The sequence below is a fragment of the Chinchilla lanigera genome, unplaced genomic scaffold (assembly GCF_000276665.1).
Source record: "Chinchilla lanigera isolate Chin_1 unplaced genomic scaffold, ChiLan1.0 scaffold00036, whole genome shotgun sequence".
Taxonomy (NCBI): domain Eukaryota; kingdom Metazoa; phylum Chordata; class Mammalia; order Rodentia; family Chinchillidae; genus Chinchilla; species Chinchilla lanigera.
Window position 1 is genome coordinate 3,966,674 of NW_004955437.1, and position 20,053 is coordinate 3,986,726.

The window sequence follows — 20,053 nt, forward strand, 5'->3', positions numbered from 1 at the left end:
ACAGCCTGCAGAGGCACATGTGCCATAGCTTCGCCACCACTGCCCTAGGGGTTTCAGAACAACCTTCCCAGCCTCACTTCAGAGAGATTCAGGTGGGGTGGTCTGGGCTGTGGTCTGGGAGTCTCAGTTCTTCAAAGTTTCAGGGAGCTGGGTCAGCAGACCTGTTGGGGAACCACTGATTTAACTGACTTGCTCTCAGTCTTCCTCATCTGGTATTTTATTCTTTCTGCCCCGCCCCCCCCCTTGGATGATGTGAAACAGAATCTATGGCAGATGAGAGAACACTTGAATCGAGTGAGAACTGTGGGCCTCTGATGTGCCGAGCTGAGACGTAACCGAATTATTGATGAAGCAAGAGGCTGTTTCAGGAGCAGAGTGGTGGTTTGCGACCCCCACTTCAGTAGACTCACCGGGTATTGGGCTTCAGTTGGTCTGAGGTGTTCTGTAAGCATTAGAATTTTTAAGAAACTTCCTAGGAGGTTCCGCTATGTAACTAGGGTTGGGAAATAATTTATTAGTATAGGTGAAGCTTTGTCTTACTTTCCCTTTGCCTTAGATCTAGGACCTGGGATGTGTCTCGAGCCTCATAGCAGCCCGTGCTTCCGGTCTGTGGCTCCCAGTGTCAGTATCCGGCTTGTAGGGGCAGACTCCTTCTAAAATGTTCAAGCAGATTCTCTTTTTCTCTAACAGATGACTCCAAACTGCCTCCCCCGCCGACCCTGGAGCCCACTGGGCCTGCGCCTTCCTTGTCTGAGCAAGAATCCCCCCCGGACCCCCCTACCCTGAAACCCATCAATGATAGCAGACCTCCACGCCGATTCCTAAAGCCCAGAAAAGCAGAAGAAGATGAGCTCTTGGAGAAATCACCTCTGCAGCTAGGGAGTGAGCCCTTGCAACACTTGCTCGGTGACAACGGCATCAACAGACTGTCTCTCGTGGCCCCCGACAGCCCTGCCGATGCCCCGCTCAGCGGCGTGGGGCGCCGCACATCGGTCCTTTTCAAGAAGGCCAAGAATGGGGTTAAGCTCCAGCGGAGCCCAGACAGGGCCCTGGAGAATGGCGAGGACCATGGCGCGGCGGGCTCTCCCTCCTCTCCAGCCAGCATTGAGGATGAGCACCGTTCCCGGAAGCGGCCAAGGAGCAGGAGCGGTAGTGAGAGCGAAGGGGAGAGGTCCCCCCAGCAGGAGGAAGAGACAGGTGACCCTGCCTGTGCTTCTCTCGCTTCTTCTCGTCTGCCTTTCCGCTTTGCCTGGCCGGCCAGCGCCTGCCCCAGGGAGCCAGCTCCCTAGTGGCCTCTGGGGACGCCCGTGGTAGCATGGGGGAGCCGTAGCTTTCATTTGGGCCTGGCACTTGAGCCATGGCTTGTGGCAGCAGGGGTAGTGGTGTTTTCAGAGGCCCAGGGTGTGTCCAGGGCCCTATTTGGCTCAGCGGAGATGTACTGTATGTGATGAAATGGGTCCACCTTCATTTCAGTTCATTCATCCGATGTTTATATCAGGCACTGTCTTCGCTGCTGGGAGAAAAGCTCAGTGAACAGAAAAGGGAAAAATCTCCTCTCTCAGAGGGGAAATAGACCTAAAGCAAATGAAGTATCTTGTATTAGCAGCTTTGGAGAAAAACCCAGAAGGAAGAGGGGGATAGGGCACACTGGGGTGGCATTCGAGAGGGTGGCCAGGGAGGTGACATTTAAGTAAAGATCTGAAGGGGCTGAAGGCACCAGCCGTTTGTATATCCAGGGGACAAATACCGCCAGAAGACAGATTAGCAAGTGTGTAGCCACGGGGTGGGACTGAGCCTGCCCGTCCACCGAGCAGTGAGTATGCTGTGGCCGAGTGTGGGGGTGGTGGGACCGGGTGGTGGGTCATGGGGACTGGACTTACATGTCCAGCTCGAGCTGGTCCCTGGGAATGGGGCCACAAAGCGAGTCAGAGTCAGCTCCAACTCTGGAAGCATCACTGTCTAGTAGGGGAACGAGGTCGTCACACACAGGGCGGAGAAGTCGCCCGGTGCTCGGGCCGAGTGGCAGATGGCAGTGCAGAGCGGCTGGGGGCCTGAGCCGACGGGGCTGGGAAGGCTTCTCGAGGAGGGGCGGCCAGCCCAGGCACGAGGGCGGGCAGCCTTGGGCCAAACCTGTGTGGGTGGGGCAGGGCTCGCAGGGCTCCAGGTCAGGGGGCGAGGGCCAGGCAGAGCGGGTTAGTCTTTTGCTCCTCGTGTTTCTGTCATGTCCTTTTCTGTGGTGGCTTTGAACTGTGTGGCCAGCACTTGCTTCTTTCGCTTTGTGCCTACCATTTTGTTTTTGACAGTATCTTCCCTTCCCATCTGGTCCAAGCTTCCCTCTGTGGGGGCAGAAGGTTGATAGAGGCAAGAACTTGAAGCCTGGGGCTGAGTATACCGGAGTTTGGATCACAGCTTGTTATGTATGAGCTGTGTAATCTAGGAAAATTAATTCACCTCTCTGAGCTTGTTTCCTTAGTTCTGATATGGAGATAGCAGTAGCTACCTTGTAAGGCTCTAAGGAATCAGAAACAACCTATATAAAGCCCTTAGTAGACAGCAGTTATTGTCATCCTCTGCACTATATCCGGCTGAGCCAGACAGCTAAAAATGAAAGCTCCTGCTGTTGAGAACATAGTGTAGACAGCAGGTCCATCCTGCCTGAGGGGGCTGCATAGGGCCCCACGAGAACCTGTCCCTCGCGCACCATCACAGCTGCCCGGCGCCAGGAACACCTCCATCCAGCCTTAGCGGACGCGCACAGAGGCAGGCGTTGATCCTTCCAGGCCAGGTCGTCCTGTGAGAGGCAGGGCCCAGTCAGGCTGTGCACAGCTGGGCACCGGCACCCGCTCTTCCAGGTGTGACCTGCTTCAGAGTTTGTGCGCAAGGTGCCTGTTACGCTCTCCAGTCAGGCGCCTGGCCCACTGCTGTCCTCTTGGCTTCCCGTCGGAGCGTGGGGCTCAGGAGTATGGTGAGAAATCAGATACGTAGGAGACTGGGTGCACGGCACGGCCACGTCCCCGGGTTGGCCGGCTCGCCTGCCTCGAAGGCTCCTGTGTAACCAGGCGCTCCCTCGTCCATGCTGCTGAGCGTCCTCCAAGGGAGGAGGCATTAGCTTCACTCACAGAAGAAACAGCCAAGGCTTAGTGCGGGAAAGGGACCAGTATTTCAGGGCCCAGCCTAGAAACCTTGTCTTAGGATTGTCTGGGCTGCTGTAGTTCTGGAAAGTATCCCGTCCTCCACTCTGACCAGCAGTGCACGGTGGCCTAGGTGGACTGGGTGCGGTCCACGCGGAGGCCTTATCATGCCCCAGCCTCTCCAAACACCATCCCCAGAGAGTGGGGCCAGCTGTTGCCAGCTGTGCAGGAGGCAAGGCATGTGACGTTTATCTAAAGAGGCAAGGCGGGTGGGCTCAACTGGATCCTGATAATTGAGAATTTTTCCCTTTTTTTTTTTTTAATACCAGGAATCGAACTCAGCACCTTGCTCTTGCCAGGCAGGCACTGCGTGGCTGAGCTATGACCCCGGCCCCTGAGGTTTGAAATTAGAAGCAGATCCAGGGACTTGTGAGCCCGCCGGGATGGGGAAGCCTTGGTATTTTCCTCTGTAGCAAAATGACAGTAGTCAAGAGTCAGCTATGTGCAGTATTTTCCTTAAAAGTAAAAAGGATGGGAAGGGAAATGGAGTGTCTGTTCCTCGCCCGAGCCAGCAGTGTTCCCCCCAGCCTTAGTCTTTGCACTTCTCTCCACCACCCGTTTCCCACGGGGAGGAGCAGCCCCCGCTCTCCCTCCTCCCTGCGCTCTCTGGGGGTGGCTGCCTTGTGCCGCCGCCATGCCGGGGGAGGGGAGTTCCTGCACGCAGGTTCACGCTGTGTGTCCTTGGCAGGTGTGACCAATGGCTTTGGAAAGCATGCCGAGAGTGGGTCTGACTCGGAGTGTAGTTTGGGTCTCAGCGGTGGACTGGCATTTGACGCTGGCAGGTAAGGACCCTTGTCCTCAAAGCTTTGTCAGCAGTTACCACCCCTCCCTTCAGTCGCCGTTCAGCGACAGGGTGAATGTCTTCCTTCTTATCTTGGGTCTCACCCTGCCGTTTCCTGAGGCCTCTGGTGTGTAAGTCTGGGATCTCCTAGGAAACGGGGTGACCCTTGTCTCCCAGGTCTGCTTCTGCTAAAAGGAGTGGCGCTGATGCTCGGTATAGGACTGGTGGCCTGCCGTTGGGCTCTGGAGGATGGGGAATGGCTGAATCTCCTTTTGCGGGGGAGTTAACATTTGAACCGCTGCACGCCCCCACTCCTATGGCATCACCCAGCTGGTTACAGACCTTGTCCTCGGCCTCTTGGGTTTCAAAAGCAGTGGTCCCTCGGGGGGTGCGGTGTAGAAAGAAGGGATGAGGCCCTTTGGAGTTGCCTCTTACTTGGACGCACGCTCCAGCTCGTCTCCCATCCTTGAGCTGGAAAGGGGTGAATTTCTTTGGTCATTCTTTAACCTGGAGGGAGGATTTCTGAGAACAGAACCTTCAGGTTTCTTCCAAGTCCAAAAGTTGAGTGAGCACGCGCTCTGTGGTGTGTATGTAGCAAGACCTCGGGGAGAGTGGGACTCTTGGGCAGGAGACTCAGTGCAAAGAGGAAAGTGCCCAGACCTGAAGCCTGATGTCGTGGCCCCGGGTGCCTCGGTCCAGGCTCGCAGAGGACAGGCTTCCGGGCAGCGCCAAAAGAGGAGCTGTCTGTGTTGGGCGGCTTTCACGGCGGCTTAGTGTGCCCTCTCCTGGCTGGTGGGTTCCAGCTGGGGCTGCGGGACCAGCCTACCCCCTGGCCTAGACTGATTCCTTGCTTCTGTTCCTTTGAGATTTTCCTCCCCACAGAGCCTCAAAATTGCCCTAGCGTGCTCTTGCGTGCTCTCTCCCTCTTTCTCTTTCTCCTTTCTCTCTCTCTCCCCTTGTTGAAGCCTTCAGCAAGACATGGGGAATAGATGGAGAAAACAGCAGACACAGGACAGAATCTCAGGATGCCTTAAATCTGGTCCTGTGTTGAGTTCCAGGCGTCCTTCAAAGAGAGAGTCTGCAAGCCCAGCTTGTAGGGGTTGGGGTAGGAGCGTGGTCATCCAGTTCTTCCCTTCTGGTCCTTGACTAAAAGTCCCCTCCATGAAGGACACTGCCCAGCTGTGTCACAGGAGCAAGCCAGGCCAGGCTGTGCTCAGCCTGCTGGCTCGGGCGCTGTTTGCCTGTCTGCAGAACTCGGGGCCACTGGTTTCACCGGGCTCCTGCTGGGTGTGCGCACAGTGCCCTTGGAAGGCATTTCCTCTTCACCTCAGTGGCTCTCAGTGGAATTTCAGGCTTCAGAATGAGATTCAAGGACCCCAAATGCAGGGTTTTTTCTTCTCTCTCTTTTCCCTCTTCTATCATAGTAAGAACATAAAGGAAGGTCTTGTTTATTAGACTGAAATTATGTCATCCCAGAATTAGAAAAACCTTGGGTCCAACCAACCACCCACTGCCTCTTCCCATCCTGCCCCTTCGTTGATCTTTCCTGCTGGTTTTCTGAGCAGGTCGGAGCTGCACTGTCCCCCTAGGTCACTCTGGTAACCGTTGGTGATTGTGCACTTGCTGTGGCCCACGCTGTTCCTAGCACTGATAAGGTATCTCTTCTCGCGGAGCTTACCTTCTAGGCGAGAGATGGAGGTTAAACCAGCAAACAAGACACTCACAGGTTAGGCCTGAGTCACCTAGACATGGGGCTGACACGCAAGCCAGGGTTGAGTCAGTTGTGCTTCTTTTTTTTTTTTTTTTGGTACTGGGAATCAAACTCAGGACCTTGCACTTGCCAAGCAAGGCGCTGTGCCGCTGTTGCGCTTTTGTTAGAAACAGGCATTTGGGGTGTTGTATTTTATTGAGCTCCTATTTCTCAGAGCTCGTCGTTCCGTACTATAACATTAATTTAAGTAACACGTTAAAATTTACTGCCCTTTACATGATAACCACAGCTGCCGTTTTCGAGGGTCTGGCATGTGCTGTACCGAGTACTCTACGTGTATCGATGCGTTAACTCCCCACAGCACTCTGGCGAGCGCAGACCTCAGAGAAGTGAAGTGATTTACTTGAGATCACAGAACTAATGAGAAGAGCTGGGTTTAAGCCTATGGGCTGGCTCCGGAGTTTAATCTCTTAACCGCTTTGCTGTGCTCTTTTCCTGTTGTGTTTGGAGGTGTTTTCCCAGATTCCTGATGAACTTTGAAAGGATTTCCTAATGAAATTACCAGCATCTCACATCTATGCATAGCCTCAGAGTCTCTGAGCACATTTTGACTAATAAGAAAAAGATTTCCAACCTAACTACTCTTTACTGAAGGATTATGATGCATAGGTTTTGGGGTGTTTTTTTTTTTTTGGTCTTTTTGAGACATGTTCAGGACAGCCTTGAGCTCACTTTGTAGCCCAGGCTGGTCTCACACTCAAAACAGTCCTCCTCCCTCAGCCTCCTGAGGGCTAGGATTACAGGCGTGCGCCACCACACCTAGCTGATGCAAAGGTTTAGATGAAGCAAAATTTTCCTTTTCTTTTTTTTCCCCCTCTGTCTTCACTACTGAGGATTGAACCCACAGCCTTCACACTAAGCTATATTCCCAGTCCTTTTTTAATTGTTATTTTGAGACAGGGTCTTACTAAGTTTCTAAATTGCCCAGCTTGGGCTCAAGCTTGCCATCTTCCTGGTCCAGCTTCCCAGAATGTTGGAATTACAGGCTACACCACTGTATCTGGCCACGGAGTTCTTTCAGTATAGTGATAAAGTCAGTTCTGACCCAGTAAAATAGAATATCCCAGTCTCCAGCCATTCTTAACCCTTGGCTACTGCTTATCCAGGGTTTCCTAAGCATTTTCTACTTTTATACAACTGTTGACTTATCCTTTAAGCATTTTTTTAATTTGAAAAAGTTATATAGTGGTAATATTTTTTTGAAGTTTGGGTAGAAAAAAGCCCTACCCACTTCCTTCTTGTCCAAGGGTTATCAATGTGGCCATATATTAGAATTGCACATGGAGCTACACTGATGGTTGGGTGGCCTCAGTTGTATCACGGCTTCAGTATTGCTATTCACAGATTGGCTTATTCCTTTCTAGTCTTTGTCTGGTATATTTCATCTCTTTTGTAGCCATGTTTTAAAAAATGGGTGTACTTTGTAATTTAAAAAAAAAAAAAACAAAAAACCATCTCTCTCTGTCTATCCAAGAAAAACTTCACACATAAACCATTTGGAAGTGAGAAGTTGATTTTTTTCAGTTTAAAAATGTCTTTTCTAATTCTGAAAGTATGACATGTCCATTATAGAAAATTTGGAAAAGAGGCAAATTTCTATACCTCAAAAATAAAATGCTTTCTAAAGAAACAGCATGTAGACCACAGAGTAAGGAATTCTGGGCAAATACAATATGGCCACTGTCTTACTTTCTCATTGCTGGGACAAAATACCTGACCACCCACAAGTTAAAGGAGGAAAGGGTTATTTCAGCTCACAGTTTGTAGAGGTTTCAGCCCATAGTCAGCTGGCTCCAAGGCAGGGTAACGTGGCAGAAGGGCCTGGCAGAGGACAAACAGTTCATGTGTGGCAGACGAGAAGCAGCTAGCCCTCCTTTCCCTTTTTATTCCAGGCTACAAGCCTATTGGTTGGTGCCACTCATAGCCAGGGCAAGTCTCCATCTGTAGTAAATCCATTCAGTCACGCCCAGAACTACGCTAACCCAATTAGCGGGTGAATCCAGTGTCATACACCCATGTCCCAGTCACTACCAGAAGCCCCACCTATAAGCACTTGAGGCTGTAGGGGACATCTAGATAGAAGCCATACTAGCCACCCCTCATGACAAGGTGCTGAGCCTCTGGAAGTGACAGGTGACAGGGTGACTTTTCCCTGACAGAGACCTTCCGGGTTCAGTCCTTCTATGTTATGAAATGATTCCTGAAAACCTGGTGGGGACTTGCAGGTGGGAAGTTGTCGTGGCTCAGTGTGAGCTGGGGGGAGGTTGAGAAACCATCTTCTCTGAGGGCTTTTGCGGCTCCGTGCCTGCCCTGCCCGAGATGGGAAGCGCTAGTGGTGGCTTGGTCGTTGGAACTGCTCATTCAACCCTATCTCTGTCTGCTGTGTGTGCAGCGGTCTGACACCTCCTAAGCGCAGCCGCGGGAAGCCGGCCCTGTCTCGAGTGCCCTTCCTGGAAGGTGTGAACGGAGACTCCGACTACAGCAGCTCAGGTGAGGAGCGGTGGTAGGCGGAGCGGGGGGGCCAGGCCTTCAGAGGAGCCGGCGCAGCAGGCCGCTGTGCTGCTGGTGCTCAGAACCAGTCCACCACCCCCGCAGCACCGCAAACCCCCTGGTACTGGCCAGAGATGGCCTGGGCTCCTAGGCCATTCATGCTTCCTTTAAAGAAATCATCCTAAACTTGAATATGTAATACTTGCCCATGGTAACAAAAATCTGAAGGGTAGCAGAGGGCACGTAATGAAAGCCAGCACGCCCTTCCTTGGAACACCAGTGTGAGCATTTGCTTCAGTGCCTTTCCGGAGGTGACCCGTGAATGTGCAAGCCAGAACTTGTGTGTGTGCTTAAGACAGTGATAGAGAAGTCCAGTGCACTCATTCCTCTGCGATGCTGTTCCTTTTTTTCCAGTTAATAAAATACCTTAGTGATCCTTCTGTGCTTTGTAGTGGCTGCCTAGTGTCCCGTTATACAGGAGCGCCTGCCTTCGCGTAGCCACCCGTAAAGGTGGACACTTAGGTTCTTTTCACTGTTCGTTATCATAGTCAGTATTGCTTTGAGCAACCTTATGTGTGCATAGGTCATCCTGTATCCGCGGGGAGAATACCTGTGGAAGCAGAATTGTTGACTGGAAGGAATTTGTAATTTTGATGGCTATTGCTTGTCTGCTGTCGGAGTAGTCAGTGATAGCCTGAAGCTCACATATAGCCCTGGAGTTTTATGGATCTTGTCTTCTTGGACCAGTGGAGTAGAAGGACAGGACGGGGTGGGGTGGTGCCCCAGTGCAGCGGGCGCAGGGGAGGCAGAGCTCACCCGGGGCAGTCTGGGCGCTGCCTTTGAAGTTTCCATCTCGCATACAGGCTGTGGGGTTTCTCTCCCCTCCTCCCTTTCCCCAGCTGCTCTCCCTTCCCGTAGCATCCATTTCCGTGTGCGCGTGTGTTGATGAATGCGTGCTTGTGCGTTTCATTACTCTCCGTGACTGTCAGCCCCCAGCAGGCAGGACTTGTGTCCAGATGAATTTGTGTAACAGCTAAGCTCAAAACCAGAGTGGATTGGCGCACTTTTCATTTCTGGTGACATGTTATTCTTATTTTTAAAGCTCGCATACTTAAAATGATGCCAAAAGAAATTTTAAAAGGGGATTGAGCTCTCATAGTTCTATCATCTTAACACGGTTGTCTTCATTTCTGTGTTGCCTTCTGTTTATTTTAGGCACATCCTTAACAAAGTGCTAATCCAAGACACATGATCCTACTTTTTTTTACCGTTCCCTCATACTTAGTTCATGCGGACACATAACCTTTCTGTCTCATAGTATTGGTACCCTGTATCGAACAATGCTGATTTACTCAACTGATTACTGATTTAGACACTAGGTGATCTCGGACTTCTGCCATCACACATGATGTGGTGAATCCACATTTTTGTTCAAAATCTCTTTATTTGTTTTTAAAGTTATTTTTCTTAGAATAAATCACCAAGGAAGGAATTTACTGGGGAGCAGATGGCTCATACGTTTTTTTAATGGCTCGGAGACATACGGCCGGATTGCATTCCGCAGGGAGCGGGCTGGTCTGCAGTCTCCCCGGCAGAGGCAGCGGATGACGGCACCGCTTTCCCTCAGCCGTCCTCTTCAGTGTCAGGTTTTAGCTTTTTATTGTTGTTGCTGTTGATTCAGCAGAATCAAAATAGTACCTCATTATCCTTTTGGTATATTTTAAAAAATTCTAAGGGTGGTCATTTTTCCTGGGAAATATAATTGCCTTGAGATTTGGGTCTTTCTTCCCTTGGTCCAACGCGGTCACCTCCCTGCTCCGGATCTGTAGATGTGGGGAGGGAAGGGCGGTCCCTCTGGGGTCCAGGAGCGCTGGCGAAGCGCCGGCGGCAGAGGGAAGTGAGCGGTGTCAGCTGCAGCGGGACACCAGTGTGGAGAAGGTGCTGACCACGGCAGGGATGTGCAGGTTCTTCTGAGTGCCATGTAGCCCCATGCCCTGGATGGCCCGGTGCAGCTCGGTTAGAAAAGAACCGATTTAGCAAGCGGTTTTCCTGGGGCGCCCTTTGTAGGCCTCTTTTTCCATGAAGCCTCTGTCATGAGAGCTCCTCGCTCGGGAACCGGAGATTGGTGTGTGGCTCTGCCTGAGCCAGGGTAGGGCTCTCCTGCCCGCTCTGGGGACGGGCAGTTTCATTCTCGCAGGGAAAGTCATCATAGGGTTCAAGTTAAGAGGTTGGTAAGCTGTGGGCTGCTGCCTGCTGATGAGCTTAGATTTTGTTTGTTGCTTTTGTTTACGTTTTTCAATGATTAAAAAAAATCAAAAGAAGAAAGTTTCAGGACATGTGAAAACGACATGAAATGCAGATTTCAGGGCCCAGAGCAGAGTTGTGTTGGTTCCATAGCCGCGGTCACTTGTTCCCACGCCGTCTGTGGCTGCTTTGCTGCTACCACTGCAGAGCTGAGTAGTTGGGGCGGAGACCACGTGGCCCGTAAGACCTACACTGTGTCTGGCCATAGACACAGCTGGTTTGCCGACCTCTGATCCAATCTGCGAATTTCTCCCGAGGGAAAGGTAGGGCAAAGGAAGGGTGGAGGGGATGTTGCCAACTCATTACTGGGCTGCCCCAGTCGTCTGGAGGCCACAGGCAGGGCTTTTGGGCATCATTCCAAGTCCCCTTTGGGCACTGTCTCCTCCCCTCCCCCACCCCCAGGCAGAAGCCTCCTGCTGCCCTTTGAAGACCGCGGAGACCTGGAGCCCCTGGAGCTGGTGTGGGCCAAGTGCCGAGGCTACCCCTCCTACCCTGCCCTGGTGAGTCTGCCCCAGATGCCTGCTTCTCGTCCCTGGGCGGCTCGGCCCGGCCCAGCCTTGCCTTGGGGGCTTATCTGATTGGCTGGAGCCAGCCGAGTGTGGTGGGGGTCAGGGTGCCTTTAGCTGCTGAGGGGTGGGGGGCTTTCCCTGGCCTTCGTCAGGGCAAGTCAGCAAGGCTCCCAGCTGGAAGAACTTTAAAAAGGCTCCAAGTGGCCAGACAGAGACTAGGGCTCTTAGGGTTTTAATAGCATTTTTTATTTGCTTCTGCATTAAAGTAGTATGTACTTATTGTAAGGGATTTAAAACGCTCTTAACAGTGCTTAGATGTCCGATTGAACATCTGTCATGCTAAGTCCGTGAAATGTTGAGGGAAGCAGAGTTACTCCTGTTTTGTAAGGAAGAAAGGTCTGTTACCTGTGGTCAGCCACCTAGTAAGTGGCAGGGTTGGAGTTTGAGCCCATGGCTCAAAATACGTGATATCAAAGCCTGTGTTCTGAGCCGCTGAGTTCAGACTCGTTCATTGTGCTTAGGGATAAGCTGGTGTGTGACCAGCCTTCCTCTAGTGCATAGACAGGCATGTCCGTGAGGCCGAGCACAGTTTTAACCTTCTTCACTTAACAGCACACCGTGAACACGCACGATTCATGCCATTACACACACTGTGTCAGCGTCACTGAGTGACCACATCGTCTTCAGTTGCACCCGTGTACCATGTTTCGTTCATCCTTTGGTTGGTTATTTAGACTTTGAATTTTTCACTATAATAAACAGTTGGCAATAAACGTTATTGTAGCTTTACCTTTGTGTACATCCATGGTTATTTCTTCACACTGACCTCTTAGTGCCTTCTAGGGGCTAAGTCTGGACAAAATTTGGATACAAGTTGCCTGACAGTTCTGATTTATGTTCCCCACTAGCAGTAGCTAAGATTCGCAATAGCTGAAACTTTTCTTTTTACCACCTTGTTATTTCTTGGAGCTCTATCTCAGTACAGGAGGGAGTGTCCACCCCGCTGTGGAAGGTGCCACTGATTCAAACCCTCGGGGGCCTCAGAGTCACCTGGAAGAGTTTTTTAAGCAGCACGTACACCAAGTTAGCCCCGCCCTAGAACTGCTGAGGTAGATTCTCTGAGGCCAGAGCGAGGCAGGAGTATTTTTTCCAAAGCCTCCTGGATGATGTGAACCTGGGATGGGAACCGCCCTGCGCGCTCTCCCAGGCAGTCAGAGCTCTGTGCTTCTCCCAGCCCTTCCCTGCCTATGGCTCTTGAGTCTACGCAGCGCCCCCAGATAACTGCAGGAAGTCTGATCCTGTTGGACAGGTAGGAGGGCGTCCCACAGGGCCTGCACGGGTTGCTGGAGCCGTACTGAGCCCTGTCTCGCTCACCTTGCTCTCCCGGCAGTGGCAGGCACGCCGTGATCCTGCAGCCGGGGAAGTTGGCCCAGGACTGCCCGACTTCACAAGGCTGGAGACCTCAGTGCTTAGTCATTACAAGTGCAGTCAAGGCTGTGCATGTTTAGATTTATTGTTATGACTCTTCTTTAATCTCACAATGCACAAACGTTGATTCAAAACTAGTGTTTTTTGTTTGTTTGTCTTTTTGAGGCAGGGTGTTGCTGTGCAGTTCAGGCTGGCCTTGAGCTCACTTTGTTTTTTTTTGTTTTTGTTTTTTTTTTTGGTTTTTCTCCGGTACCGGGAACCGAACTCACGACCTTGCGCTTGCCAGGCAGGCGCTTTTGCCGCTGAGCTAAATCCCCAGCCCTTGAGCTCACTTTGTAGCCCAGGCTGGTCTGGAACTCCCAATGATCCTCCTGCCTCAGCCTCCCAAGTGCTGGGATTACAGGCGTGCGCCACCATGCGCTGCTAAAACTAGTGTTTTTTAAAGATTACTTATTTGGGATGGCAGCAGCATTGGGGATCAAGCCCAGGACTTCACACACACTGAACACTCTACCACTGAGTCAATCTTCTTACATATTTCCATTCGTGATGAAAGAAATTCCAGCACCACCTGAATAGAACTTATTTTTTTATGTTGATGCATGCTATTCCAGTCCTTTTCCTGTGCATACTTCAGTATATATTTGCATACTGTATTGTGTTTTAATCTTTTATTTTAAGCTTTTTTTTTTCTTTTTGAGACAGGGTCTCACCATGCAGTTCAGGCTGGCCTCGAGCTCACTTTGTAGCCCAGGCTGGTCTTGAACTCACAACAATCCTCCTGCCTCAGCCTCCCCAATGCTGGGATTACAGGCGTGTGCCACCACACCCAGAGGCCTTTGTCTGTTTTAAAATGGGTCTCACTGTGTTGCCCAGGTTGGACTGTAACTCCTGTGCTCAGGTGACTGTCCTGCCTCAGCCTGCCAAGTAGCTATCAGACACTATCAGTGCATGCCCCTGTGTCTGGCTTAAGTCTGTATCTTTTAAACACATACGGTATTTTTGTTTTTTTTTTTTGTAAAAGTAACACATAGCACATTATAAACATTTTGGAAATACAAAGAGGGAAAAAAGTATCACAAACCCCACCATCTAACACATTGACTCAAGTATCTCACATCATTCTTTTACTGGTGGTTCGCATATTACGGTTGTAATAGTGTAAGTGCACATTTACTGTGTGATACGGTGTTCACCACAGCTTTATTTTCATGTGCTTCGCATCCGCATGACTTTCACTGAGTGAGTGGACCATTGCTGTGTGGGGACGGGAAGGCTCTCCTCAGCGGAGAGCAGCGTGTCTGCCTTGCCTTTGCCCTCTGGAAGTTTGCCCAGCCCCTCTTCGCCAGCATCTCTTGGTCGTGCAGGCGCTGAGAAGGGCGTGTGGTTCCTCGTTAGGGCCCTGAGCTGCGGCCCCAGGTCGGACTGAGACGGGGAGAGTTTTGACCCGTGCCGGCACTGGCCGCTGGGTGGGTGCGGTGCTTTTTAGAGTCGGCTCTTCTCTAGAGCACGTGCCTTCGCCCTGTCGGGAGAGGGATGTGGGGAAACTGGTAGGTGCCCAGAGGGAATAATGAGAGTAGTTTATTCTGGGACCGGGCCCTCTAGGACAGGAATTAAGGTGGCTCCGTCTCCAGAGAGGGCTGCTTCCTCGTATGTTTCTGAGGTCTCTGGCCCCAGGAACCGTGAGCCAGTTGCTCTGGACTCAGGCTTCAGCCAAGACCCAGCTTGCCCAGGCGTCGGGCTCAGGTCCCAGCCGTGGCTTCAGCGAGCCCCCTCCTTCTGTGCTGGGCTTTTTCCTCTGTCGGTGAGCACCTTTCAGGAGGCTTCCTGGCACCCACAAGCGCTTGAATGCGATCAGGTGTGGATAATTGGGAGCTTTGGCAGTGTGCAAGGTGCTCCATCGACCTGGAGAGTTAGTTTCGTGTTGGTGCTGCCAGGCACTTCGCTGAGCAAGCGCTCTGGGCTGGGCACGCGGCGCTGGGTGCTGGAAACAAACCTGGACAAGACGGGCCTAGTGCGTGCACTTCCGAGTGCGCAGCCCCGCGTTCCTGCCCCTCCACCGGCCCTGCGGCTCAGGCCCTGGGGGCGGCACAGCTGCCGCAGGAGGGGTCCGAGGTGGAGCAGGAGCTCCGTTCTGTAAACTGCAGGGGCGGCCCCTGCTGACGCCGAGCCCTCCGAGCCGTGGCGCCCGGGCCGGGCCCTGAGCACTTGCGGTGCGTTGCAGGCTCTAAAGGGAAATTGAGAAGCAAGAAAATGATCTCTCCCCAAAGAGACCTTGAGAGGAAGGGGTTTGTTGCCTGGACAGGTTCAGAGACCCCACTTCCTCCCCTCTTCCTTGCTTCCCACTGCTGTATTAGCTCTGGGGCCCCACAGTCCGTGGAGCAGTTCCCTCATCAAGACTGGCTGGGCGGGGCTGAGGAGCAGGGCAGCGAACTAGGGGGACGGAGCCCCCCCCACTGCAGTGTGTGAGGGCCGGGGAGATGCCCAGCCTCCTCCATCGCTCGGTGTGGGCGGAGCCGAGCCTCTGAGTGGCTTCGATGTGGGGTGAGTGAGCCCCCCTCCTGAGCACCCGCCTCCCTCTCTCCCTCCAGATCATCGACCCCAAGATGCCCCGGGAGGGCCTCCTGCACAATGGCGTCCCCATCCCTGTGCCCCCGCTGGACGTGCTGAAGCTGGGAGAGCAGAAACAGGCAGAGGCTGGAGAGAAGCTCTTCCTTGTCCTCTTCTTTGACAACAAGCGCACCTGGTGGGTGCAGGGCCCAGGGGCGGGGCGGGGCGCTGTGGTTACTGGCACTGCCATAGCTGGGGTTGGCGCTCGGGTTCCTGGGAAGCCGGCTGAGGTGGAGCTTGGCATCAGCTGGGTGGGGAGAGCACGCCCGGGGAGGGACGCAGCCCTGAGCGGAGGAGGAAGGGCCAGGGTGAGCTCGAGTGGAGGCTCAGCTCGTCCTCCAGTGTGCTCAGGAGGGCTGTTGGTGGTCGGGCCGTGTCTCTGTGCCCTAAGGCACCGGCCCTGGGGAGTCTGCGACCTCGGGCTGGGCAGCAACCTTGGTGGTAACCCCTGGAGAGGGACTTAGTGTGCCCAGCAGCTGCTAGCGTGGCGCCCTGTGAAAGGGACTCGCTCCCCACAGTTTATGCACCTAAAGGTGTCTGGGCATCGGCAGGAGGGCGCTGTCACCCCTGCTCCCACGGAGTGAGAAGGTAGGACTGGCCGATAAGAAGGATGACAGTAGCTGCCATGTATTGATTAAGAGCTTGGAGTCCTTACCACGTTGCCTGTTCTTACTTAGTTCTTAAGGCCCTCGGTCCATTTTTCATATGGGAAAACTGAGGCCCAGAAAGTCAAGACCCCAGCCCTACTGCCCAAACTGGGGTCCACACCAAGATCCGACTCGACAGGCTGCGCTCCCAGCCACATGCGGTGGAGCTGGGGGGCGTTGGTACACGGGCACACACAGCACAGGCCCAGGAGACCTGCGGGCGCCTGGCTTCTGCTCTCCTTCCCAGCCAGAGCTCGCCAGCTCCCTAAGGCAGCGAGGCTCAGACGCCACCCATGGGGTGGCGGAGCGGCTTCTCGTGGCTCCAGGACCAACAGCCCTCAGAGCACAGAGGCCCCAGGGAAGGGCCTGGCTGCCAGCCCCACACACCGGGCCCTCCTGGGTCTTGGGGCTCCTGCCTGGAGCCTCCCCCCTGCCCATTCCGCCTTGCACCCCGTGGCTGGGCCTCGCTTGTCTTGGGCAGGGGCCCCAGAGGAACCCACGTAGGTCCTCAGAGCGCAGCTTCTGAACCTCACTTGCGTTTCAGGCAGTGGCTCCCCAGGGACAAAGTGCTGCCCCTGGGTGTGGAAGACACTGTGGACAAGCTCAAGATGCTAGAAGGCCGCAAGACCAGCATCCGCAAGTCGGTACAGGTGGCCTACGACCGTGCCATGATCCACCTCAGCCGAGTCCGGGGCCCCCACTCCTTTGTCACCTCGAGCTACCTGTGAGGGCGGGGCGGCCTGCGTCTGCCTGCGCCGCCTTGCCGGGCCTCCCTCCCGGGCGCACGGGGAAGACTCCTCTGCCCAGCCAGACACTTGGCAGGCAGCTTGCCCGCTCAGGGTAGCCTGAGGGCTAGACTGTGCCCCCACTAAAGGGAACGCCCCCATTTTGACCATTCACACGATTCCCTGGAGGGCCTGCTGTGTGCCAAAACCTGCTGGGGCTCGCTCCGGGCTGTCCACCGAAGAACCACTCGCTGCGGGCTGGGCCAGCCAAGGAGCCGGCCCTGGCCCAAGCCTAGGCCCTGAGGTGAGAAGCCCGGGCTCCTTCTCCGCCTGCCTGGCTCCCTGCATCCCCTCGGGGTGGCCAAGGCTCCGCTGACCCCAGAGATGCTGTGGATGCCCAGGGCCCTGGGCCTCCCCGAGAGCTCCCCACCCCTCTGCCCGCCTCCCCTGTCTTCCGCCCTGAGGCCCAGGCGCCCGCGCCCTCTTCCCGTCCTTCCTTCCTCTCTTGTGCCAAACTGACAGAAACATCACCAAACATGACCTTTTCTTTCATGTCTCATTCTCCTCTTGCTCAGCTGCTGTCCTAGGTGGGTGTCAGGGCCCAGGCAGAGGGCAGCCCACCCCCAGGGCCCCCACCCAGAGACCCCCACTTCTGCTGCTGACCCTCGAGGCCCGGCAGACCACGCCCTCTGCCCTTGCTGTGGGAGGGCCGGCTTCTGTCAGCAGGCCAGGCCGGTGGGGTTTAAGGGTGGCTGGGATCTTTTACAGAGCAGATCCCCAGGCCCGCACCAGCGCCCCCATTCCTCCCCAGGGGGCTCAAGCTGTGCAGCTGCGGCCGTGAGCCCATACACCAGGGCACAGCGGGCAACACAGCACTGCCCTGCCTCAGCTTCCCGCCGGTGCCCTGCCGGCCGGCTCTCCTGCTCCCGCTCCCCAGCCAGGGCCAAGCAGGGGTCGCAGCCCTGATTTCACACCTGTCTCCTTCCTCCTTCCCGTCATCTCTTCCCCGCCTTCACCTTCTCAAAAGTGGAAGGGAAAAAACTGTGAATGGGGAATGCTGACTGACAGACCAGCGCAGCTTTCCAGGGCCCCCACGTCTGTCCTCGGGACGCTCCTTTCACCTCTTACGCACCAAAGTCGCAGGGCCCGGCTGCAGGCCGCTGATCGCCATGTTGATTTTTAACTCGACGTTCTTTTTAATTGTTTTAAATTTTTCATAGGGGAGTTTTGGACAAAACAAAGTCACTGGGGAGATCACTGCCATTTTTACACACTTCAACTTTTTAAAAATACAAGCAACCACACACCAACTTCTTACACATTTGGGACACGAGCCAGAGTTTAAAAGGGAACCAACAAAAGCTCTCTATCACACACAGGATGGGACTTGGGGTTTTGTACAGTAATAAAAACAATACAGCATATGGCTAGGGAAGGACGTGGTGTATATAACTGTAAAATACTGTCCTAAATTATTCAGGCCTGCACTTCCACTGCGGAGTCTCCGTCTCCCGCGCGGTGTGGTTGACTTACGGAGCCCCACACCCTTCTCCCCAGGTAGTTGGTCAGCCGTGGGCTCTGTGACCTTTGTCTAGACCTGTGTCCTGAGACCCGGGCGTCCTCCCTCTCGCTCTCTGTGTATCTAGCTCGCTCTTCCCTCACACTCTCTCCTTAGTCTCTATTTTTCAGTCTCTCTGAATCTTTCAGTCTCTCTGAGTCTCATTTTTAAAAATGCTCTTTTAGAACAGGAAGCGGCTCAGACCCTGCTGTGGCACGGGGCCTCCGTGTCTCTGTCGCGTCTGCTGTGAAGCACACGATGCTCTATTTATTGTAGAAAGTGACTTTATTTGCTTTCTAGAATTGTTTATAACAGATGGTATAAGAGAGATAATAAACAAAAATCTATGCCTGTAAAGAATACAGAAGTTAATTTTACCTACTATAATATGACTGTCGGAAACTTATTTTCTCTCTGAGAAATAAATGTTCTAATGGGCAGCAGTCGCTGCGCCGTGTCTGGTGTGGTCACTGGGGCCTCTGCGCTCCGGCCGCCCTCCTCCTCCTCCTCCGGCCGGGCGGCAGCCGGGGTCGTCTGGCTGCTGAGGCTCCTGGCTAGAGCTTCTGTCTCTGGCCCCCAGGACAGCTGCGGAGAAGATTCTGATTCCTTCCCTCCTGGACCGCGCTGCCTTCTGGGAGACGCAGCCCACCTGCCGGGCCTCGGTGCCCCTGTGGCCATGGTCCTCTAGGAGCCGTGCCCTTCATTGCCTGGGGGACGTGACCCATGGCACACCTCTGGCACCTCTTTGCCAACCTTGCCGAGTCGGAGACCCGGCCTCCGTTGGCACTGTTGCTGTTGCCGTTGTGTAGACGGCCGGCGGAGACGGACAGAGGCCGCACACCGGCCCCTGGTAGCTAGCTCCGGGAGGGACCCTTGAACCTGCCTGGCTTTGGGCGAAACAGGAAACGGGCAGGATGGAAAGACGCGACCAAGGTTGGCTGCCCAAGAAACGGTGACAGTCCTGGGAGAAGGGCCTGGCCGGGGCAGTGCGGGCCTGTGCACCTGCGCCGCGCTGCGCGTGGCTGCCGCACTTCTGGGGAGGGACATCGAGAGGAGCAGGAAGGAGGGGAGGTCCCGGAGACGCAGGCCTTGGTTGCCGGCCCAGCAGCCTCCCCGTGCGTCCTTCCCGTACCGGCCCTCCACACTGGTTCACCAGGCCTGGGCTTCGCTCTGAGGTCTTCGGTCACCTGCACAGGGCGTGTGACATCCTTGCTACTGAGGTCACTGTTGCGGAGGTTGTTGGCTTCGTGTCCCACTGACAGTACCCCAGTGGCAGATCATCCTGCCGTTACATGTTGGGGTACAAAGGTACACATCCCCGGTCTCAGCCACTCAGCTTGATTCTACGACACAGCACAGACAGCGCGAATGAGGCCAGGGTGAGGGTCCCGGCGGGGTGCAGGAGTTGGAGGAGTGGTGGGTTCGGTCTCAGAAACTCAGAAGAGAGAAGCAGTTAACCCTTGAAAAAACGGCATCATGACTTAGGAATTGTATTTTGAGTTACAATTACAAAAATACTACAAGATGTTTAGAGTGGAATTACAAGATAACTCTTACAATACTTCGGAAGGAAAGGAAAGGAAAAGGGGACTGGCCGGATGGGTGGGCTTTTCACAGCACATCCCGGGGAGGTGAGCTGGGGGAAGCAGAGCAAGCAAGGTTCCGGCTCAGGGGAACCCCGTGCCTGCTGCCAGCTCCAGGGAGTGGCCGGAAGCAGGTGACAGGGAGATGCCTCCGGCCGAGAAGCTTTGTCACCAGTTGTGTGACCTGGGGAATGACAGATGTCATAAAGGACCCTGGAGCCAGGGCGCGGCGTCATGGTAGATGGCAGCATCTGTCAGAGCATTTGAACAGGGAAGAGACTTGCTTGGAGCTGACCAACTAATTCAGCCTGAGTCAAAAGGCAGGGGTTGTTGAGTGGCCAGAGGGGTCAAGGGGACTGGGCAGGAGGCGGAGTTCAATTTTGGGTAAGCCGGGGTGAAGAGGCAGCTGGGAGTGATGCCGGGAATGTGGGGGTAGCCGAGCCCACGATGCCCGCA

General features: G+C 54.2%; 1 protein-coding gene across 1 annotated transcript in view; it reads left to right on the forward strand.

The window, feature by feature from the left end:
- Brpf3 (bromodomain and PHD finger containing, 3) overlaps positions 1-18,460 on the forward strand; it is a gene marked incomplete at its 5' end in the record, with an annotated part of 33,974 nt that extends 15,514 nt beyond the window's left edge. Inside the window, 6 exon segments of the mRNA XM_005389580.2 lie at positions 691-1,197; positions 3,880-3,973; positions 8,136-8,233; positions 10,940-11,037; positions 15,066-15,220; positions 16,276-18,460. Coding sequence (XP_005389637.1) covers positions 691-1,197; positions 3,880-3,973; positions 8,136-8,233; positions 10,940-11,037; positions 15,066-15,220; positions 16,276-16,459 — 1,136 coding nt within the window. The 3' untranslated portion in view covers positions 16,460-18,460.
- Between the last annotated feature and the right edge of the window lie 1,593 nt (positions 18,461-20,053).